General features: G+C 38.9%; 1 protein-coding gene across 11 annotated transcripts in view; it reads right to left on the bottom strand.

The window, feature by feature from the left end:
* Window positions 1-21,070, bottom strand: part of LOC118340470 (nesprin-2) — an 87,615-nt gene that overhangs the window by 35,752 nt on the left and 30,793 nt on the right. For all 11 annotated transcript variants that reach the window (XM_035678458.1, XM_035678466.1, XM_035678464.1 and 8 more), the window contains 27 exons: window positions 20,588-20,758; window positions 18,776-20,488; window positions 16,279-16,449; window positions 15,054-15,209; window positions 14,658-14,899; window positions 12,516-14,553; window positions 12,062-12,396; window positions 11,782-11,926; window positions 10,827-11,027; window positions 10,326-10,585; window positions 10,096-10,246; window positions 9,363-9,506; window positions 9,151-9,276; window positions 8,638-8,820; window positions 8,321-8,458; window positions 7,530-7,715; window positions 6,889-7,011; window positions 6,144-6,326; window positions 5,642-5,734; window positions 3,894-3,971; window positions 3,234-3,683; window positions 2,920-3,023; window positions 2,682-2,829; window positions 2,052-2,138; window positions 1,393-1,548; window positions 1,073-1,273; window positions 364-456 (listed from right to left, as the gene is read on the bottom strand). In XM_035678458.1, coding sequence (XP_035534351.1) covers window positions 364-456; window positions 1,073-1,273; window positions 1,393-1,548; window positions 2,052-2,138; window positions 2,682-2,829; window positions 2,920-3,023; window positions 3,234-3,683; window positions 3,894-3,971; window positions 5,642-5,734; window positions 6,144-6,326; window positions 6,889-7,011; window positions 7,530-7,715; window positions 8,321-8,458; window positions 8,638-8,820; window positions 9,151-9,276; window positions 9,363-9,506; window positions 10,096-10,246; window positions 10,326-10,585; window positions 10,827-11,027; window positions 11,782-11,926; window positions 12,062-12,396; window positions 12,516-14,553; window positions 14,658-14,899; window positions 15,054-15,209; window positions 16,279-16,449; window positions 18,776-20,488; window positions 20,588-20,758 — 8,076 coding nt within the window. The remainder of the gene's footprint in view (window positions 1-363; window positions 457-1,072; window positions 1,274-1,392; window positions 1,549-2,051; window positions 2,139-2,681; window positions 2,830-2,919; window positions 3,024-3,233; window positions 3,684-3,893; window positions 3,972-5,641; window positions 5,735-6,143; window positions 6,327-6,888; window positions 7,012-7,529; window positions 7,716-8,320; window positions 8,459-8,637; window positions 8,821-9,150; window positions 9,277-9,362; window positions 9,507-10,095; window positions 10,247-10,325; window positions 10,586-10,826; window positions 11,028-11,781; window positions 11,927-12,061; window positions 12,397-12,515; window positions 14,554-14,657; window positions 14,900-15,053; window positions 15,210-16,278; window positions 16,450-18,775; window positions 20,489-20,587; window positions 20,759-21,070) is intronic.

The following is a 21,070-nucleotide window of genomic DNA, read 5'->3' as shown; positions in this document are numbered from 1 at the left end:
TTTAGTTAGCATGTTTTGTAAACAGAAACAAGAACAGAATAAATCTGTGAAATTGTGATTAGTCCACTTTGGCCTGAAAATCTGTGTGTGGGCTACCTTTTTGCCTTTGGGTATTCAACATTGGAACTTATATGACTTCCGTTTAGCACCACAAACAAAATAGTGGGAGGGCTTGTCCTTTCAAGGATCTACTAATTTGTTTATTTCTTATATCTTAGTAAAAACAGAAATGTTAGCCTTTAATTATGCTATGCTATCATTGCCTTTAATGGTTGAAATTTCTGCTCTTTGATAACAACTTTCCAATTTGGCCTTCTTCATGTAATATTGTCGTCATGAGAGCTCATGAAAAGCAGTGGTTACCTCCAAATTGGGAGCATCCTTTACGCTGGGAAACATCTCACTTTGACTCAGTTCAAACTCGTCCAAAATACACAGCTGGTTGGAGGAGAGCTCCTGTGTGACAAAAAGTAACAAAAAATATTCATTCAGTATGAATCCTACAAAGTAAAAATGCTCTATTACAAGTAAAGATCCTACATTCAAAATTATACTCAAGTAAAAGTAAAAATAATTATTATCCCCAAAATGTACTTTTAAAAAAAGAAATAATATTGTTTATTTTATTGTGCATCAGAATAACTCCTGTCAGTTTTACATTACAATGTATTATTGGATATTTGTTACTGATGCATTTACATGACAAGCAGCATTTAATTAACGGTTGGTCAAGAGGGAGCTCATTTTAACGTCTTTCTATGCTGTAAGGTTTAACCTATAAAAATCACATTTCATTAACTGATTGTATGTTTTGTAGGTGAAATCTACAAACTAAATAGTAACTGCATCTCTGTCATATAGTTGAGTAAAAACTATATTATTTCTCTCTGAAATGTAGTGGCATAAAAAGAGGCATAAAATGGAAATAAAAAGTACAAGTACCTCAAATTTGTAATTAAGTAGGGTACAGCATAATAATAACTAACTAAAAGTTGGTTGATTTGGTTACAGATAAGAAATAACATTTATTCCTGGAATATATTGAACTCTGTCACGGATTTATATTTCAGACCTGATGTTGGTATTTGATGCCCGGATGTTCAATGAGCCGTTTCTGGGATGAGGTGAAGACCAGCTGAACCGTGTGTAGACAATCCTGAAGGGAGGTCAAACAGTGGAGAGCTTCTGGGTCTTCCCTTGAGAGCTTAGGTCTGGTCTCTGACTCCACTTTACTCAACAGCTCAGCCAGAGTCACCAGCTCAGTCGATACACACTACGCAGGAATTAAGTCAGAAACACACATTTTTTAAAATGCAGTTGACACCAAAATGTGCAGTTATGTAGGTCTGTGTGTGTGTGTGTGCACGCTTGAGTAGCATAATGGTCAGTCACCTCCTGCTGTAGCAGCCTCAGCTGGGGATCATCTTCACCGGCGATACCAGGAGTCAAAAGAAGGTCTGTCAAAGCATCTAGACAGAGGAGGACCCTCCGTATCGCCGTGTACAATTCCTGATTCACACCTGAATGTGAACAGTCTACAGAGGTGACCTGAGAAATAACCAAACGCACAGTGATTAATATCACTAAATGCAATGATTGTCATGGCAAAGAAACTTCTCCCGTTTTAGTTCTTGATTCATTGAAATTAACTTTATGCATTTAGTATAATGGGAGTAATGACACTGTGTTCCTCCAGTTTGCTACTTAAATGATAGATAGAAAACTGAAATATTTGATAAATATGATTAAACCAAACAGATCTTATAAATATGGTTTCTAGCTTGCTGTTTTGGGTACTATAAACAAATACAACCATTTAGTTTTAGACGTTTGCTTTTAGTGAGACTACCATCAAAGCATTTATTTAAAATACCTTGTTAAGCTACAGATATCCATGTTGGCTGATCATATGTGGGACAATTTATCAGAAACACAGTGTATTATGTAAAATAGTAAATAATCTGTGCATCAACCAACAAGTCTTTTAGATTAGGAACACATACTGTATGTAAACTATGCAAAGATTTAACCTCGGTCACTATTGTACGTACTATTTGTCTCAGCATGACGATGGACTCATGTGTCTGCTGAAGAACAGCAGGAGCAGATCCGGTTGATATCAGCTCCCTTTCTGTAACCTAAACAAAACCAGAAACTAGTAGTTTAAGTTTCACAGTGCATGAAGGAACAAGGAATAATTGGATAGAATTCAAACTACTGCTGCACTTGCACAAACTCACATTTTCCCTTGTAATTTTATTGACATAAAGGACCATTATTTTCCTCCATGTGCATCAAAATATTTCAGTGGTTGCTTTATCACTTACATAAATGTTCCAACTAATACATTTTAAAAAAAAATGTCAAGATTCTTGCTATTGGTCCTTCTCAATCTATGATGTAAATCTAGGAACATAATAATTCCTTAAAAAATCTTCTCTTCCTCCTCCTTTGTTATAGTACCTGCTTACCAAAGGTTTTGCCTACCGTTGCCCTAGAAACAGATGGTGGAGTTGATTCTAGCATCCATCTTAGAAATGAATTTGTTTCTCTCTATTGTGGTCACAACTCACTGCTCATCATGTCTCATCCAATGCTCAACTTTTTTTTATACCATCCTAAAGTCAGAAAAAAATTATTATTTTTATTATTATTTTTTATTTTTTTAGGTATTTTCTTACCTTTTCATGGGTCCCTTCATCTTCTGACTTGATCAGGGTTTGATGCTCCTCCTTAACTTTTTTCAAAGTCGTCAGTTTTTGTGAGATCTGGGTATAAAGTTGACTCCACCTTAGCTGCCCCTCGTCATCTTCTTTGTGTGTAGCCAAGCTAGGGACCAAAGACACAATAAGCCTCAGTCTATGGGACGCTACATGCATGTGAGTTAGTCACCAGTTCCTATGACTGGCACTCTTTTACCTGATCGGCACCTCAGACGACTCCTGGGCTTGTTGGGAGTCTTCCACTAAACTGCTCTGACTGGTGCTGACTTCCCTTTGCTCCTTTAACAACTTAAGATGAACCTGAAATGTTGAAATGTTAAAGAGAAACAAAAGGAAAACCAAAAAATTATTTGCGACATTATTGCATTATTGTTTATATTATGTCAAATTTAAAGTAACATAAGACACATCACATTATACATAATTCATGTCCAAGATTTTAATCAGTGTTAATTTAATTTGTTCAACAATAAAAAAAGAAGATATTTCTTTTCTTTTTCAGATACTTACCACATCTTGAGGTGGAGCTGTGGGCAAAGACAGATCTTCGTCTCCCTCTATAAACTCATCTGATGCTCTTGTGGCAGCGAACGGAGTTATAGGTCTTGTAGGAATCAGTCTTGTGTCTTCCACTGCAGCAGCTGCCTGAAGGGACTTTGTATGAGGGGAAGTGACAAGGCTTTCATGTTTAGGTGATCTATGTCGGTCCAGTGTAGCAGCAGCAGCAGCAGCAGCAGCAGCAGCGAGCTCGTCTTCAGCTGCGGCAAGGAGTGACTGTGCCGTCACAGTTTTAGGACTAAATGCTTTTCCAACATCGGAATCCAATGTTATTAATACAGTTTCAACAATTTCTGATCCTTTAGTGTCAAACCCAGGCTTCACAGATAAAAGTTCAGTTTCAACACCTTTTGAGCTCATCTCCACTTCAGAGGGAAACTGACCAGCCAAACTCTGAACAGCCTGGAAGACAATTAAGATTTTACTGAAAATGATTAATCTATTAATTAATAAGTCACACACACTAACACTTCTTTGAATTAAAAACAAAATCTATAAGATTTTATTGCAATCTTAATTTAATTTAATAGTTAAGGATTCAAAACAAATGTGCTAAATGTCCAAAGTGCTCATTAAACAAGTCCAATCTCTAAAATGAAGAATATAATTTACCTTAAATTCTGATAGTGGCTTAATGTCAGCAATATCCTCACTCTGCACATCTGAAACGTTGAGTGTCTCGTCTGGGTCCTAACACATGAATCGTATAAATACACAAATGCAAATTGAATCCATGCACTCTTACACATACATGGCATTCTCATTGTGTGTGCGTGTGTGTGTGTGTGAGAGAGAGAGAAAGGACAGGTTTCTGAGAAGCAACATATTTCAAGCAGCTGCTTCTGACAGTGCCAGAGTAGATTCATCAGGTCATAGCACAGCCTGTCTGACACAGCTTCATACAAACATGCAAGAATCTGCGAAAATCTTCCACAATACAGGAAAAAGAGCCAATATTAATGTTGAAAATGATTAGTTGAATCAAAATATAGATAAAAAAGGAGGAAAGGTATGAGAAAAGCCCAAGAAATGTTGAGTTTCACTCCAAATCTCAGAAGAGAATCAAGAGAATCAGTATTTGTATTTTCCAAATTCTTTGCCATGTGCTAAATGTATTGAGGATTTACGTACATTACATTTTTAATAATAAAGTTTTAATGACAGCAGTTTTTAACACTATTTAATGTGACATTTTGGAATGAAACCCAAAATAAAAAGGAGGTACCCAGAAGCATGCTCTCCTCGAGCTGTAATTATTTTTCAGATTTACCTCTGGAATACTGCATGTTAGTGTGTCAGAGGACGACGAGTCACAACTCTCATATTCCTCATCCTCCTCTTCCTCTGAATTAGACACCTGAAAAGCCTCCTGCTTTTAGTGATAATAGTGAATAATATGATTAAAACTGTAATTTAAAAGGAATACGGAAAAGCAAATCTTTCTATTGACTCCTCATTCCTCAATTATCTTAAATACAACTTTTCCTTTTTGTAATGTTTAAGCAAAATCAGTGAGGAGAAATTGCCATCTGTCATCTTTTATGAAATTACCATCTGTCATCTTTTATGTGGAACCTGACACATGTGACTTGAAGTACTTTTTATTAAATAATTTCACTCTTTAAAAACTATACAGAGACTAGAAAAAACCTTGACTAAGTAGTCTGATGGAGGATTTCATGTTAATTTAGTAAACACGTATTTGCTTGAAAGGATTGTTTATTTTTGGGGGGATATTCATGATAAATAAATGAACAGTTTCTTTTAATTTAGGTGTGCAGTCTTAAAGTAATCAGAATGTGATACCAAAGGCATCCAAAAGCTCACTGATCTAATCTGATCTCTGCATGCAAAGCATATAATATGCAGTTTGCCAGTCTTTACAGCCCTACAGTAAGGCAATAATAGAATAATTCCCCAAAAAAACAACAACAATACGCTTGAGCCTGCCTCACAGCCCATTAGAATGGACACTGCATGTTTTAGGGTGATGTTTTTTTGGAGAAAGGACTGTACCAGGCAGGTTCAACCAATTCCAGATAGCCATGGAAATAAATCATTGTCACCAAGAATGATTCTCTTTAAGAGATCAGCATTTTTACTTTAATAAGTCCCTTTTTTAAAATACACCTTTCAAAATTTGGAAACCAGTGGAAATCCCGGACTTGGTGACTATCAGGTTTATTTCCAAAAACAGTGATGGACAAATTGTCAGCATAAAATGATTAAAGAGGACAAGATTAATTGGTATAAGATTAAAAGATAATTAAAAAACGTCAACTTCAATAATCAATATCAAACAATAGTGTTACTGATTTAGCTGATGATGAATTTTACCTTATCATTATTGTGATTATTACCTGGACTGAGTGACTTTGTGGTGATCTGTCTAGCTGCTGTACGTCTTCAGGAGAGACTGTGGTGATGCCAGGATCCTCCTCCCTAATCTTGTTCTAGGTTAGTCAAAGAGACAAGAGAAATAGACAGAAACAGTTGACAAAAGTTGATGAAAAACATATTCAAGGTTTTACTGCAGAATATTGTGTACATGTTTGTGCTACCAAAGGTCAACACAATGTCACAAGGTCAACTCCACTAATAAAAGATACAGAACAACCTTGAGTTTGCATTGTAAAAAAAATATTATATAAAGACACATACTTTGGCTTTAGTTCCCTGTTGCTATCATTGCTACTCCGTTGCTTGATACTTTCTTTAAGTCAGTTCAATGTGGAGTCATACGAGAAAAAGAACCGCCACTGTAAGCATTTATAAAATTCCTTTTGTTGAACCTCCCTACTCTTTTAAAATAACAGAAATCTGATTTTTTATTTGCACTGGTATTCAGACTTCATGCTGTACCTCCAGCAGGGTGGTTTGTTGATGGGTGAGTTGCTCCAGCTCTTCGAGTGGCTGCAGGAGCAGTCTGGCTTTGGAGACGACCAGCAGGCCCTCCTGTGCTCCCTGAGGGAGGTGAAGCTCTTCTTTGCATCTCTCCATCTCCTCCAATGTCCTACGCATCGACTGCACGTTGGCCAAGATCACCTTCAGGTTGAAACAGATGAACTGATAAAACAGTAACTTTAACTTTTTTGTCTTATGAATAACTTACTTTGTTGGCTGTCATATAAAACCTTCAGTGTATAACAATATTCAGTCATGTTGTCGTTGAAGGGAAGGTATTAGAAAGTGTTAAGTGTTATGGTACATCTGTGCTTCAGTTATGGTACCATGCCTACTTTGTAGAAGAAATCTAGCACGGCCAAAAACATTTGGAAGGATACAATACAATGTGAACTGAACACTGTTAAATCACTGATTTAGTTTGGTAGACAGAGAGAAAAGTTGTGAGATGTCATATTATGCTTAAGGAAGAACTTTATCCTTCCTTCCTCAGTGAGAAACATCTAAACGCACAACCTACCTGCCATACAGACAAGATGGTTCCATAAGAGAATTCTTTCAAACCTTGTTTTTAAAATCCTTTTAAGCCTGAAGTGTTTCACATCTGTACTATTACACTGCTGTTTGCATGTTCTATGTGTGCCTTGTTGTCAAAACTATTTGCATGAAATTCGTAAATAAAATTAGACATGCACTGTATCACCTGTCGGTTTTGAAGATGCTCCGTTAGAGTGATGTTAGAGTTATCCAAGGAGCATAAAATTGCTCTGATCTTCAGGACATTCTTCTCCATCGTCTTTAGCTCCACTTCTATTGCCTCCACCACCTGATATGAAGATTTCCAGCAACTTTTTCAGTGACATGACTTTTATAATCAGGAGTATTTCACATGCTACACGTACAAGAATATAACGGGCCATACAAATGTCTTGTTGATCGACAGCATTGCACTTTCAAGATGCTACTGACAGCATTTCTTTTGGTTTTATATGATGGAAACATGTATCAAAGTGGGCCACAATATCCCTGGTTCAGTTCTGTTCTCTTTCATGTTTCCTGTCCTCACTAATGGTCTGTTTCATCAGCCTTAAATTTCAAAATGTGGCCACAACACAAAGAAGAAGAACATCCCATCCACTGAAAGATTCAATAGATTCAGTTATCTGCCAAAATAGAAGTCAGGTGTTACATCTGCTCACTGAAAGAAAGTCTTCTCTGCACAAAGGAAGTGGGAGGAACCAAAATGTAGGGGTTAATCCCTGCAGTTTCCTCCCACTGCCATTTTGGGTCACTAGCAACCTGACAACCTAAAATTTGTGGAATTCCTCTTTTTAAAAGTCTTACCGGGACAGCCTGCAGGAGCTGATCCAGTGGCTCTAGGATCTTGAGTTGCATTTTGTGGACTTGTTGGTCATTCTGGTCCAGCTTCTCCTCCTGTGTGCTCATATCACACACAGCAGAGATCTCATCAAGGACTGGCCTGAAGTCCTGCAGGGCGTGTCTGATCCTCTCAGAGTCATCCAGGACCAGCTGTAGTTCAGGATTTAATAAAGTGCATCCATACCATGAAATATGTGTGTCTATTAGACTGATTAAGCCTGGCATGTGCAGTGGGAAATATAATTGATGAATGAAACGATATTATAATGTAGGTGTTAAATACATACATGAATGAAATTAAAGGGATAGTTCAAGTTTTTTGAAGTGGGGTTGTATGAGGTACTTATTCATAGTCTATGTATTATCTAAAGCAGAGAGGAGTCCCAGGACAAAAGCTATTCTAGTTTAGAATATTTTAGAAAAACATGTATATGAGGATAAGTGTATGCTATATTGATTTTATACATTACCATCAGTCAGCCCTTTCCAATGGGAAACTGAAGCCATTTTATCCATTTATGCTCTCTGCAAAGTCACCAGACTAAACCAGATATACTGTATAAAATACACATTATATATATGTGTGTGTAATGGAAGTTTAGCTAGACAAGTACCTCAAACAACCCCACTGCAAAAAACCTGAACTATTCCTTTAATGAATAAACCTAATACGTAATTTGAAATTAGTTGTCATGGATTTTCAGAAGCTTCAAAGGTTTTCTGTGTTTGTTTGCTGGTTATTTGGTATTTCTGACCTGCAGGGAGTTTGCATGATTCTGGAGGCTTCTGGCTGTTGTGAATGAGCAGGGAGCAGTGAGCCATGACTGGGCCTCGTCTAACCAGCAGGTGGCACCGTACACAATGTCTTCAAACTCCTGAAGACAGGCAGGGATCTGACAAAGGAGTATAGAAAATATAAGGAAGCAGAAGGTGGCTTCAGAAGTTCTGTAGACACATTTTTAGAAGCCATTTTCAACATTGATATACCTGTGATCTGTACATTTTCAAGATACATAATAAAGTCAAACCGTGGTCCCATGGTGCAATAAAGTACAGTGTAAACATGCCCGACCTTGCTGAGGAAGGCGGTGCGTTGCTCGGCCATCTGTGCTGCGTTTTGGTAGAGCTGCAGTGGTTGGGTGAGTTGGTCCATGAGTAGGTGGGCTTGATCTGGATGATCCTCCGCAAGATCCTGAACCTCATTCTCCAGGAGCATCAAGCGACTGTGCCATGCATCCAGCTCATCCCACACGCGCTGGAGAACAAACAATGTCAAGTATGCAGGGCTTTGAGGTGATAATGTAATAATTTTTGGCTAGCTTACTACACTTTCTGGTCAGTTAGTCACTCTGATTTTTTATGTCTACATACATTTGCACAAATGCAAACATAGCAAGTAGAGGCGTTTACCTCAAACTCAGTTATGCTAACTGTTCAAATCAAATGTGACATTCAAGAGTAATTTTAAAAAATTTGGTATTTCTTATCAATTCCAAAAGAGTGATTTAAAAGAAAAATAAATTAAGTTTAAAAAAAGTTTAGCTAATATTCACATACAGACAAGCAAACATAAACCAACAAACACCTTGAGTAAATTTTGTGCTTCATTGACTGTTGGACTCCTTTGTTCCAGTAACGCTTTCACTTTCTCCAGTCCAGTAGCCAACTCCACCACTTGACTATCCAGCTTCCGAACTGGGCTTTCCATGAGCTGCAGGATGACCACAGACATGCACACAATTAGAAAAATATAAGAAGTTTTAGTGGGAGATAATTCATGGACTCAGATCCAGTTACCTTCTCCTCCTCTCTTTGTAAAGACAGTCGAACTTCTTGTAACCTTCTGCTGATATCAGCTGGTATCTCAGCATACTGGCTCTGCACACCGTCCACGATACGCTTTAGTTTGGCCTTCTGGGAGGACAAATCGTTTCTGTGCTCCTGTCAGTGTGGACAAGAAATATGACAGACTTAGAGACAGAGTCAAAAGTTGAGCTGTCAATCCCTTCTTTCCAAATTTGTTTAACTTATTTCCCAGTTAAAGGCTGAAGGTAAACTTACAGAAGACCCTCACAAGTTTAGTATGGTCTACCTTTAAAGAGACTGATGACTGGCTGATGACTGTTTAGACCAACATTGACTTGAAAAGATCATTTAGGGTCTGTAATCTAATTATACATCTACATGCTACATAGAGCACATGTAGCTCCAACAGGCCTGTGACCACAATTTATATTTCTCTCTGGTGCTGTGAAGGGCTTCTAAACAGATCTTGACATTAAAAGAAACTTTAACATAACATAAAATTATACCTTATTATAACTTCACTATTTCATCATTGATAAATAACCAAACATAAACAAGTAAAAAAGATTGAAAGACACTCTTTTTGTCTATATCATTATTTTGCTTAAGTATAAAATGTCATGTGTACATTTTTTGCTTTTTAAATGTCACTTCAACTGCATTCTGACACATCTACACCTCCAATTTTTAAGCTTGGATTATAGAGCATAAAAAGGAGCCTGACCTGTTGGATGGATGGATCGGAACAGGCTTCCAGTGAGGTAAGAATGAAAAACATGTGTTGCTCCACCTCTCCTATCTCCTCTTGGAATTGGCTTCTCTTTTTCTCTTCTGCCTGGGCTGCAGCTACCACCAGCAGGTTTCTCTCTTGCAAGCTGTGGAGAACAGTATCCTCTCAGCATCTCTGACATTAAAGAGTAATCACTTTCCACATGTATATTAAACAAATCCCACCTCCTGACGTTCTCCTGGATCTTCACAAGTGTTTTGCCAACAGGTCCAGGGCTGATGGGATCCTCGCAACTAGATAAGTTCAGGGCATGCTCCAGTCGATGCTCCAGGGAAGCTAAGGCCTGCTGCTCCTGTTCCAGTCCAGCCTGGTGTATCTCAGCCTGAGCCAGAAGCTCCAGGGGTTCTTCTTGAGTGAAGCTCACAGTGGAGGAGTCGGGGACGTCAGCCTGAAGACTGGCCAAAAAGCTGCAACACTGCTCCATCTGAAAAGAATGAAATTTAATATTTATTGTTTCTGTATATTAATTTTTCTTGTCCTGTATATTATGCTTCAATAACCCAATTTTGTCACAGAAAGCAATAAAAGTCACTTGACACAGTAAACCTTTATTAAGAAAAAGGCAAAGTGGGAACTCTGAGGCCTGCACCCATTAGGTGTACATATGTAGATGTACATGTTGAGATACAAAAGTTGTAAAAGGATTTTTTGTTGGTAAAACTCACACTTGTAGTTACGTCCTTCCATTCTTCTCCTCTCTGCTCTGTGTGTGCCATCAGGAGGCCGACACCACGTCGTAATGATACCCAGCGTCTCCAGAGGGCACCTAGCTCGCCATCCTTTCCAACCCCACAGCCCTGCATCGGGCATCCAGCTCTCAGTTCTTCTATCTTACCAGCGAGGCAGCGAAGATCTTCCATTAGAAGCTTTATGAAGAGATTAAATTAAGTTCAAATTAAAGTTTAAATCAGACAGCGTTCCCTCTACATGTACCAAATTTTGGTCAAAATCTCCAGTGCATTCCTGTGACAATACTACAGGTACATGTGGTACTCCAAACCAGTGACAACAAGACAAAGTCTACAGCCATTCTAAACGCTGATGTCAAATGCTAATATATTCACAACAACAATGCTAACATGCTAATGTTTGGCAGGTTACAACATTCACTATTTACTAATTAGCACAAAACAGCTGAGAAAATGTGATTAGTTTGGAATTTAGTCATTTTGTATTTTTGTATTAGATATTTTGACTTGATGATGCCAAATAAAAAGTCAAGTAATCACCAAACCCCATCTACCCTGAGGGGGACTTGAATGTCTGTACCAAATTTCATTGGGAAAAGACATCCAATAGAGACATTTCACTTGGTGGCACTGGAGGTCAAAATTCAGGGGATCACCAAAATCATTAGTATTCATCCTCTGGTGCCCATAAAAATTTAAAAAAATGTGGAGATGGAAATCCATCAAATAGTCTTTGAGATATTTTATCCTGGGCCAAAGTGGTGGACTGACAGAATGACAGACCAACCAAGTGACACTGACATCCATAGAGCCATGCCATTAGCCAACAATTATAAATTGTCAAAACCTATAACATGCAAGGTTTAAGTAGATTCAGTGTATGTAGACAAATTCATGCTAATCATCGACAAACTAATTTTGCATCACCTACCGTAGCTCTTTTTTGTTGGGCAACACATTTGTCATATGACGTCACTTGTTCTGCAGTGCATTCTGAAAGCTTAGCTTCAAACCCTGAAAGACGTTGACGTACGTCTTCATGACACTTCCTGTGGCTTTGTTTTCTTATTTCACACCTGTGAGAAATTTGTGTTTTAGTTGTTTTTACTTTATTAAAATTATGAACAATAAAAACACAGAAATAATCACAACAACACAAGACAAAAGTTATACAGAAGTGTTTCAATGAGGTTAGGGTTAATAGCCAGTACCTCTGCAAGGACTCCAGCCTGAGCTGGGCTTGCGCCTCCAGTATGGCTCTTCCCACCAGCAACTGACTGAGGATGCTGATGTGGAGCTGCTCAGTCTTTGGGCGGGACAGGCAAGGTTGTTGGGGCACCAATTCCCCAAGGTGACAGATATGAGCCTGAAATCCCTCTTCAAGAGCTTCTAAAGCCTGCTGAGTCTGTCTCTGTTCCTCAGTGCAGTCCAAAAACCCTCCAGGAGCTGATAAGAACGTGGCTTCAGCATTATGAAGAAAGCCAATTGCTCCCTGAGCAGCCCACTGGTAATCTTTCAAGGATTCTCTCGCCTGGGATAAACTCTCCTGTTGAATACATGTTACATGATCAAGCATAGTTTAGAAAAACAACACATCAAAGTATGAAATGTTAAATCAAAAATTCTTAAATGTAGGCTGGAATAACCCAGAACATTTAAACTTACCATTCGTAAATGGCACTCTTGCTTGGCTGCATCCTTAAGGGAGTAAAGTTCCTTGTAGTTCTTCAGGTTAATTTTTTCTTTCCGTCCCAGACCTTCCAACACCCTCATTCCAGACTCCATATTTCTCCAAATTACCCAGCACCTTCGTAGTGCAATATCTATGGCTTTTTCATCTGGATTAACTGGTTCAGCACCCTCTAGCTCCACTCTTGTTATTTGGAAAAGTTCCATTAAGGCAGGAAGCTCAGAGGAAAAACGCAGACCCAACAGAAGCTTAGCCTCTAGGTATTTGATATCATCTGTGACAGAATACTCCCAGGAGACTAAAGTTTCCACAGTGCAGCAAATTCTCTGCCTCTCTGAATTAAGCTCTGATGGGTACAACTCCTGGGCTATGGCCTCTAACTGGTCCGCTGCCTCTTGACACTGAGTCTTTACCAAAGGAAGTTCAACCAAAAGTGTTTGGCATAGTCTAAACCTCTCACCCATACTGACTGTTTTATCTTTGGCACGCTGGATTTGCTCTTTGGCAATGTCCCTAGATTCCTCCATTTGTCTCTTCAGGTGCAGATATTTGTCTTGCTCAAAGGCATTAATACTAAGAGCTTTGCACTGGTCTTGCAGTTCCCCAATGGTGCACAGTAGGGAGCTTCGCTTGGCCTCCTGGCAGTGCTGAAGCTCTTGTACTTCACACTGATGCTCCATTAGCATGTGCTTCAAACGGGCAATTGTTGAAAGGGTTTCCAGTGTTAAAGGAAACCTCTGCTGCTGCAGATCAGTGGAAATTTGCTGTAAACTAGCCTGGATGGTTGATAACTCCTCATCTGACGTGGTTCTCTCATGAATCAGCTCCTCTAATTCCCAGCTGGTTGCCTTCTCATGAGCTAGCAATCCATCTAATTCTGTCCAGAGGCCCGAAAGTCTGTTGACAAGGTAGCGGCTCTCTCCTGGACTCAACCCTATGGCTATCTCCCTGTAACTGTCTACCATTGCTTCCAGCTGTTTCAGTTGGCTCTCTATCTCCACTGTGGCTAACTTGTGAATTTTCAGCTCGCTCTCCAGCTTTCTGCTGTCAGCTTTTGAAACATTTTTAACATGGGCGCAGGGGTCTCTTTTAGCATGTGTTTCTGCTAGCCAGGCATCCATGCTTGCAAGCTGGGATAACAGCTTTTCCCTCTCCTGCAGATTTTTCTTCATGTTGTCAAGAACATGATCCAAACTGTCAGAAATGGCTTCATACAAGTCTTCTATTGTCTTTAATACTTGGTCACTTTCCTCCTTTTCCATATCAGAGCCTACACCTTTCATCTGCTCAACTTCTACCCGCATCTTGGACCTTCTAGACCAAATATCAGTCCGAAATTTCTTCATCTCAACAATCTGAATACGAGCCTCCTCTGGGAAAAGAGCTAACTTTTTCCCATTAGAGATGTGGTTTTCTGCTTGCTTGGCCCATATGATCAAGTCTTGTAATTGCTTGTTGATCTTAGCTGAAGAAATGCCACCACAGCTGGATGTGGAAATGTCATGCTTGCTCTTGGTAACATTTAGCAAGGACCCCAATTCTCGAAGACTATGTTTGATCTCATCCTTCTCTTTCTGACCCAGAGAGAAATGGACAAGAGCATCTGACTGGGACTGTAAGTGCATGTAAAGTTGGTTGTACAGTTTTAGGTCTGTGGTCACACAAACAAGTTCTAAAGAGCTTTTGCTGTCATGGCTTTGAAAGTTGGATTGTTGAAGAGCTTCAAGCTTGGCTTTAAACTGTTCAGCCTCTTTTATAAGAAGGGAGGATTGAGAGGTGGAGTTTAAGGCATGCTGCAGAGCTCTTTTGATACTTCCTTCTAAAAGCCTCCATTGCTCCTGGACATCTCCAAGCTGGGCAAGAAGAGCACCTGAACTCTCTGCGTCGCTCAAGTGGACCGACAACTGGCTACTTAACTGGAGGAGCTCTTCCATCATGTTCTTTTTGTGCACCATGGTTTGCAGTAGGGCATGGAGTTTGTCAGCTTGAAGGGCACTGCTTCCCAAATTATTTCTGATTAAAAAAAGAATAAGAATATATGTGTATCACATAGCAAGTACAACAACAAACAAATACTATTAACTATTAGCCTACTTTAAAATCAAAAGAATACTCACAAGCTCATTTTGTCCTTCTCAACAGCTAGAACCTCCAGGAAAGCTCTGATGATCTTCATCTGTTTATGATACTGTTTGACCTGATCCAGCTGTGCTGCTTTGACTTGCACTGTGGCAGAGGCATCCAGCAGTGCAGCACTCCACTGTCCTTCAACACTTTTTAAGGCATCTGGTTCACAAATGCTCACAGAACTCGTGCTTTTCATAGTATCCACTTGCTCCTGAACGCAGCGCCTGTAGTCCTACAGTAGACAGATCAGACATTAGATAAAAATATTTTTGTATATTACTGATTCGACATTTAGAATGAAGGTCCATTTTACCAAAATGAAGCTCTTGGTTGGTGCAAAATACATTTGTCATACTAAAAGAAAAGTGGTAAACAGAAGTACATACCTCTGCCTCTTGCAATTGTCTGGCCATTGCGGTGACATCGAGCTGTGCAGGTTGATAGCGACATGCCAGAACTTTTTGGACAGTCCGGAGCAGTCGAATCTCTGGTTCGCCAGGAGAGGACTTTAAGTACCAGGTTAAATCAATGTGTGGTGTCCGCTATAATATTATAACAAACAAAATAAAAATAGCGGGTAAACTATTTCTGAAAAAAGTTTGTTACAGCACTGTACACTATGTCAATTAATCTGCAGATTATTTGTAGGATTCATTGGTTAATGGTTTGGTCAGGAAAATGTCAGAGAACAGTGGAAATCCCTGCTACAGGGTTAGGGTTAGTCTAAAATGAAGTATTCACAGATTCACATTCTCTTGTTTTGTCTGACCAACAGTCCAACACCCAAAACAAATTTATTTACTATCACAAGACAAAGAAAAATAGCTGAGAGAAGGGAATGTTACTTTGAAAATGACTTAAATGATTGATTAATGAATTAATGAATTAATCATTTCAGCTTTAATGATAATAATGTAAAAAGGCAGGAGAAAAACAATCCAAAAATGGAGCAAAAAACAAAATCAAACATGGTAATCAGATTACAGCGATGTTCTTGTCTATGAACTTAAAAATAACTGCAGTCCTTTCTTTCAAGCTTGCTCAAGTTTCAAGTTTGCTTTGTTTACATGTTTTGGTGTCTTTTTCAAGATTATACATGTTGACATGATGAATAGTCTTTCCAAAATTAAACATGACATTTGGTAGTGCAAGTCACAGACTGTGTACTGTGAGTAATTAGACCCACTAATGACCCTGCAGGAAATCATTGTGTCTCATAGATCCTTCCTGTGCATCTTCCTGTCAGCGGCATCATGGGAATACACAAACATCAATCAAAACACTGCAATCTGCTCAGTGTTTACTGCAAATGTCCTTTATGGACACTTTAAGCTATGCGGCTATACAATCGTCATCATCCACTCCAATCCATTTCCTGCTGAAGATTTCATCTCTCTTTCCATTAAACATACTGTGTGCAACTACAGGAACACACACAACTCATTTAACCTCAATTCCCACAATCAGTTAAGAATGTAACCTTTCCTACACATACTTTAAAGTTCAGACTTTTCACATTAGTTTATTAACCCACAGAAACATGTTTTGCGACATAGAATGCCTACAGCAGATCTAACTCAGTGAGGTGCATTAAAACCAGCTGATACTCACGTTTATTATGTTACTTCTCTCCACCCAGCTCTGGACCTCAGACAAAATATCCTGCATGCTGCACTTGTGTTTGTAGGTCTCTGGTGATCTACCTGCCGTGTCCCCGGCCTGCAGATCAGCTGCCAAACCCGGAGCTGTCCTCTCAGACTCCATGCTGTCTTGGATCTGAGGCTACATACACAGATGACAGGGGTGGTGTCACATTTTAGCCTTCTTCTTCTCTGTGTCTGCCCACAGATAATAACAGAGCTTCCTGTTCTTTTCCCTGCTCCACAGTGGTAAATATTACCATGTTGACGGTGGCCTGGCGAGTCAGTACAGTTAACACAAGAATGTGCCTGAGTAGGGAGCAGTCTGCCCTGAGGGAGAAGGACTCAGTCTATTCGTCTAGAAAGTTCAGCCTCCCGTGCTTCTTTAAAGAATAAGTGATCTGTTATAACTTGGTTAGGCAGGGACACCAAAACATGACATGAACTGTTAGGTTACTAGATTAAAAACAGGGGAGTTGCCTTTTGAAATATTTTGGGTATGACCAAAGTGTGTCTTGTACCAGGGTACAGGTAGAGCGGGAGGAGGATTTGAAAAGGTACAGCATGTTTCTGATTCGCTGTAGGGAAAAACAGTATAAAGAAGAATATCTTATGCTCTTTAAGTCAAGTTTGAGTTACAAATATTTCTTTCTCAAAAGTGGGGTCAACTTTTAGGTGTGACCGATGTAACAACTTTAACTGGAAGATTATGAAGGTAACACTCATTTCTTTCTGGAAGCAGGATTTCTTATCTGGGTTAGGAAGTAAAAAAATATTATATATATGAATACTTTTCACTGGTTGGATATACTGTACACTTTGTGCCATAAGTAAGCTAAACACTATATTAGTGTACTTAATTTATTAAAATCTCAAGCAATGTAAATGTAAAACATTTTTTACATGAACTCAGGTATCTATAAGTTATTATTATTATTATTTTTGTCTTAAGTCATAGGAACTTGAATCACAATCCCTCTAATCAGGCAGCTTGGCACTGTTGTGTATACATACAGCACAACTTGTGAACCACCCTAATGGCAGCATCCAATAATAACTCAAATTAGCTGTAAAATAGGCCCAGAAAGCCTGGTTTCTTAAATACAAATATTTTGGTATTCGGAGGAACATTTTAGGACATTCATAATGTCAGCTATTTACAAAGCAAAGGCGCACTGTTATTACTAAGAATAATGACAGGTTGTGTTAGTGAGAAATTCCTCAATTCCTTTGAAGACTGTGGCTTGTACTATCAAAAGACATCTAGAAACTAAAGAGCGCTACATGAAAACATTCGAGCAAACTTACTTTGTTATGTGGCAGGTAGTGCAAACCTCACCATTAAGTCTAAGGTTTTGAGTGGCCCCCTGATGATTAAAATGCCAAAGAAAGATAGATATTATATAGATATTGTCAATTACCATTAACAGTAGTAAAGTAATAATATGTGTTTCTTTCGTCTCTTTTAGGCAACTGTCTCAAGCTTTGTTTTTTTTCCTGGCAGTGAACGTAGGTTCTTCTTACGTTGATGGCTTTGCTGTCTGTACACTCATATTTCTGCCTCATCGTCTTTATTTTTGCCTTTTCAGCTTTCATTTTATAATTCATGTCTTGCCAGTGACTGCACTACTGACTGTTTTTAATAGATTTAGTATAGATCAACAGTATATTACTTTGGCTTTAGGCTTTATAAGCCATTCTGTACAATAAACAAGGCAATATGCAGCATGGACTTCATCCATTTGTCATGAGAAAAATCTATTTCTTTCTACCAGATGAACAAAGTTCCACAAAAAGATGAATGCCAGAACTGACTGGAATTTGGCAAATGTCATGACATTCAAATGCCAAATGGCGGGAAGAATAAATAGACTAAAAGCAAATAAGTTTCATCTAAATTTAGGTTTGAATTTGAGATAAAACAACACTTGCAAAATGTAAGAAATACCTTTTCTATCACAGAGGTAAGATAAGAGAAGAAGAATGGTTTGTAAATGTCAAAGTTTGATGAGTGTAATTTAGTAAAGCAAGGACTGTGGATTCAGCTACAACATCTGGGACTTCTGCAGGCAGAGTTAAAAAACCTTAACCACAGTTAACTTTTAAAGATTTTAGAGTTTTTTTGCTCTAATGGTTTTAAAAAGCGGGAGAGCAACCATCAATAATAATGATTTGATTTTCATCTTATGTAGATATATTATATTATTTTATATATTTTATATACATATATTTTTTATTATGTTATGTATCAGGATCTTTTATGGGACATCCTGGGGGACTAGAGGTGTAGGCCGCTGACCTATTATTTATATAAGGAATGTTGAGCTTTGTTTTAAAGGATTTCAATCCAAAAGGGTTGGTAACTCTGGCATTAAAATACTTTTTCTACCAGGGAAGCTAAATTCTGAAAAGAAGAAGCTAATTGAAGGAAGAAGAGTAGAAAAGTATATTTTTAACATGACATCTACCTGTCCCTGTGTCACCTCTGTGTCCTCCAGCGATGCAGGTACATTCAGTTCCCTTTCTTCTATTGGCAGCGTAGCTTTGGCTTGTCTTTCTGGCACTTTTGTTTGTCTAGACTCTGGGTGTTCAAGGTCACTTGCTTCTTCTGTGATTTCTCCCTCTGCCATCTCCAAATGTCCTGTACCTGTGCTCTGTGCAGTGTCAGCAACAGTCAGCTGTTTGTTGTCACCAGCAGGTATTTGTGTTTCAGTTAAGGTATCTCGGTCCACAGTGCACAAGACTGAACTCATTGTTTGCTCTTCGGTGTGACAGAAATCTGTCATCTCCTCTTGTTTGACATCCAGAAATGTTTCTGCTGCATGCGCACCAGTGGGCTGACATTCAGTGACATTATTATATGATTTGGAGGAATTCAACTCCTTATTGTGCATTAACTCATTGGTTTCTGAGGTTTTTTTGCATGATATTTTGACATTTGTACATTTTACCTCCTCCGATTCCATACTCCCTAACGCCAGAGGGTTTTCTGCCACTTGAGACGCATTTAAATCACTCTTTAAACCATGGTATTTCAAGTTTGTTTCGTCTGATTCAGGACTGATTAATGTTGTGAGTCCAGATTTATTCTCAGGAAATCCTATACTTGAATCTTCAGTAGGCTTTGCATCGCAAACCTCTTCCCCCTGTGAACATATGATTACACCAAGACCTCTGGCACCAACATTTTCCCTTTGCTGCATGTCCTGTGGCTGAAACTCAGGCACCTCCATGTCCAAGAATATTGTAAACACTTTATCTGGTCTCACACTGATATTCTCACAAGATTTCTCCTTTTCTTGAGCATCCGTAACAGCCTTAAACATCCCTGATTGTGCATTGTACAGTTCTGCTCCCTGAGAACAACTGAGTGCGTAGGACGGACCAACATTTTCCACTTTATGCATGTCCTGTGGCTCCATGTCCAACACTTTTGAAAACACTTTCTCTGGGGTTAAACTGGTGTCCTCACTGTGTTTCTGTTGTTCTTTAGCATCGCTAACGGCCTTAAATGTCTCTGATTGTACTGCTAGATGTTCAGATGCATTTTCAGGGGTAGAAAGGGGGAAGTTGTCTGGCTTTGTTGCTGAGGATGCAACCAGGGATGCGACACAGTGTGCTGAAATGATTTCTTTGGTATTGACTGTGCCTATAGCTGACAATTTTAAGTCTTGGGTTGAGGTAGTGTCTTCCTGCAATTGTTGAGTGCTCTCTTGCCGGGCTGTTAAACTCTTGATGGAAGGAGGAAGTGAGTCTGACATTAAAGGCTCTGTGTTATTCCCAGAAAGTGTCCTGTGCCCATTGCTTAAAGGATCAGTGTTCAGTGTGCCTGTATCATCCTTTGGCCAGAGACAAGTCTCCAAGTTTATTTTTGGTGGAGTTGATGTTAATTGATGTGATTCTTGTTGGATTTTTGATTTAAAAACATCAGGGATTTCTATACATTGATGCGGAACAAAGGCATCTTCTTTGGTTGTTTCCAGTGTACCTTTGGTTTTCATTTTATTGTCATTCTGATCACTTTCAGAGTTTTCCTTGTTTTCTGTTGCAGAAAAGAAAGGAGAAGCAGGAGGACACATGGCCAGAGTTTCATCAGGTGAAGCTAAATGTGGTGCATCACTTTCACTTCTAAAAACGACTTCCAATTCCACGTCACAATGGCCACGACTCACCTGTGAAACCTATTAAATTTAACAAAAATATTAACCACAAAATCCTGATATTATCGTCATTATTACATTGAATGACAGAATGAAGTCTTTGACTGAGGAGAAACTCACCAGGCATTTAGATACGGTTTTAAGTGTAGGTGTGCTTTCATTCAGGGCGTCTGAAGCACTTTTCTCCAGTTTCTTTGTCACATTTGTTCCCAGACAGATTACAAGAAAATCTTGTTCTGAGAGCACTTCACGAACAGCTTGCTGATGGCACAAACCTTCATCCAGAGCTGCCTATGAGAGCACAATCAGATACATAAACTCACATCATTGATCTAAGATATGTGAACAAAGAGCCCGAGGTTATGAATCCTCCAACCTACTGAATCACAAATGGTTAGCTATACAAGCTGAAAAGGTACATCATTTTACCATTATTAAACAGTTGCCATATTATTTCATATATATACATGTATACACCGATCAGCCATAACATTATGAGCACTGACGGGTGAAGTGAATAACACTGATTATCTGGTTATCATGGCACCTGTCAGTGGGTGGGATATATTAGGCAGCAACTGTACATTCTGTCCTCAAGTTGAT

Source organism: Morone saxatilis, unplaced genomic scaffold (assembly GCF_004916995.1).
Source record: "Morone saxatilis isolate NCDOM2014 unplaced genomic scaffold, NCSU_SB_2.0 Contig7, whole genome shotgun sequence".
Taxonomy (NCBI): domain Eukaryota; kingdom Metazoa; phylum Chordata; class Actinopteri; family Moronidae; genus Morone; species Morone saxatilis.
The sequence above is the reverse complement of the archived record's forward strand: the minus strand, read 5'-3'. Positions and strand labels throughout refer to the sequence as shown.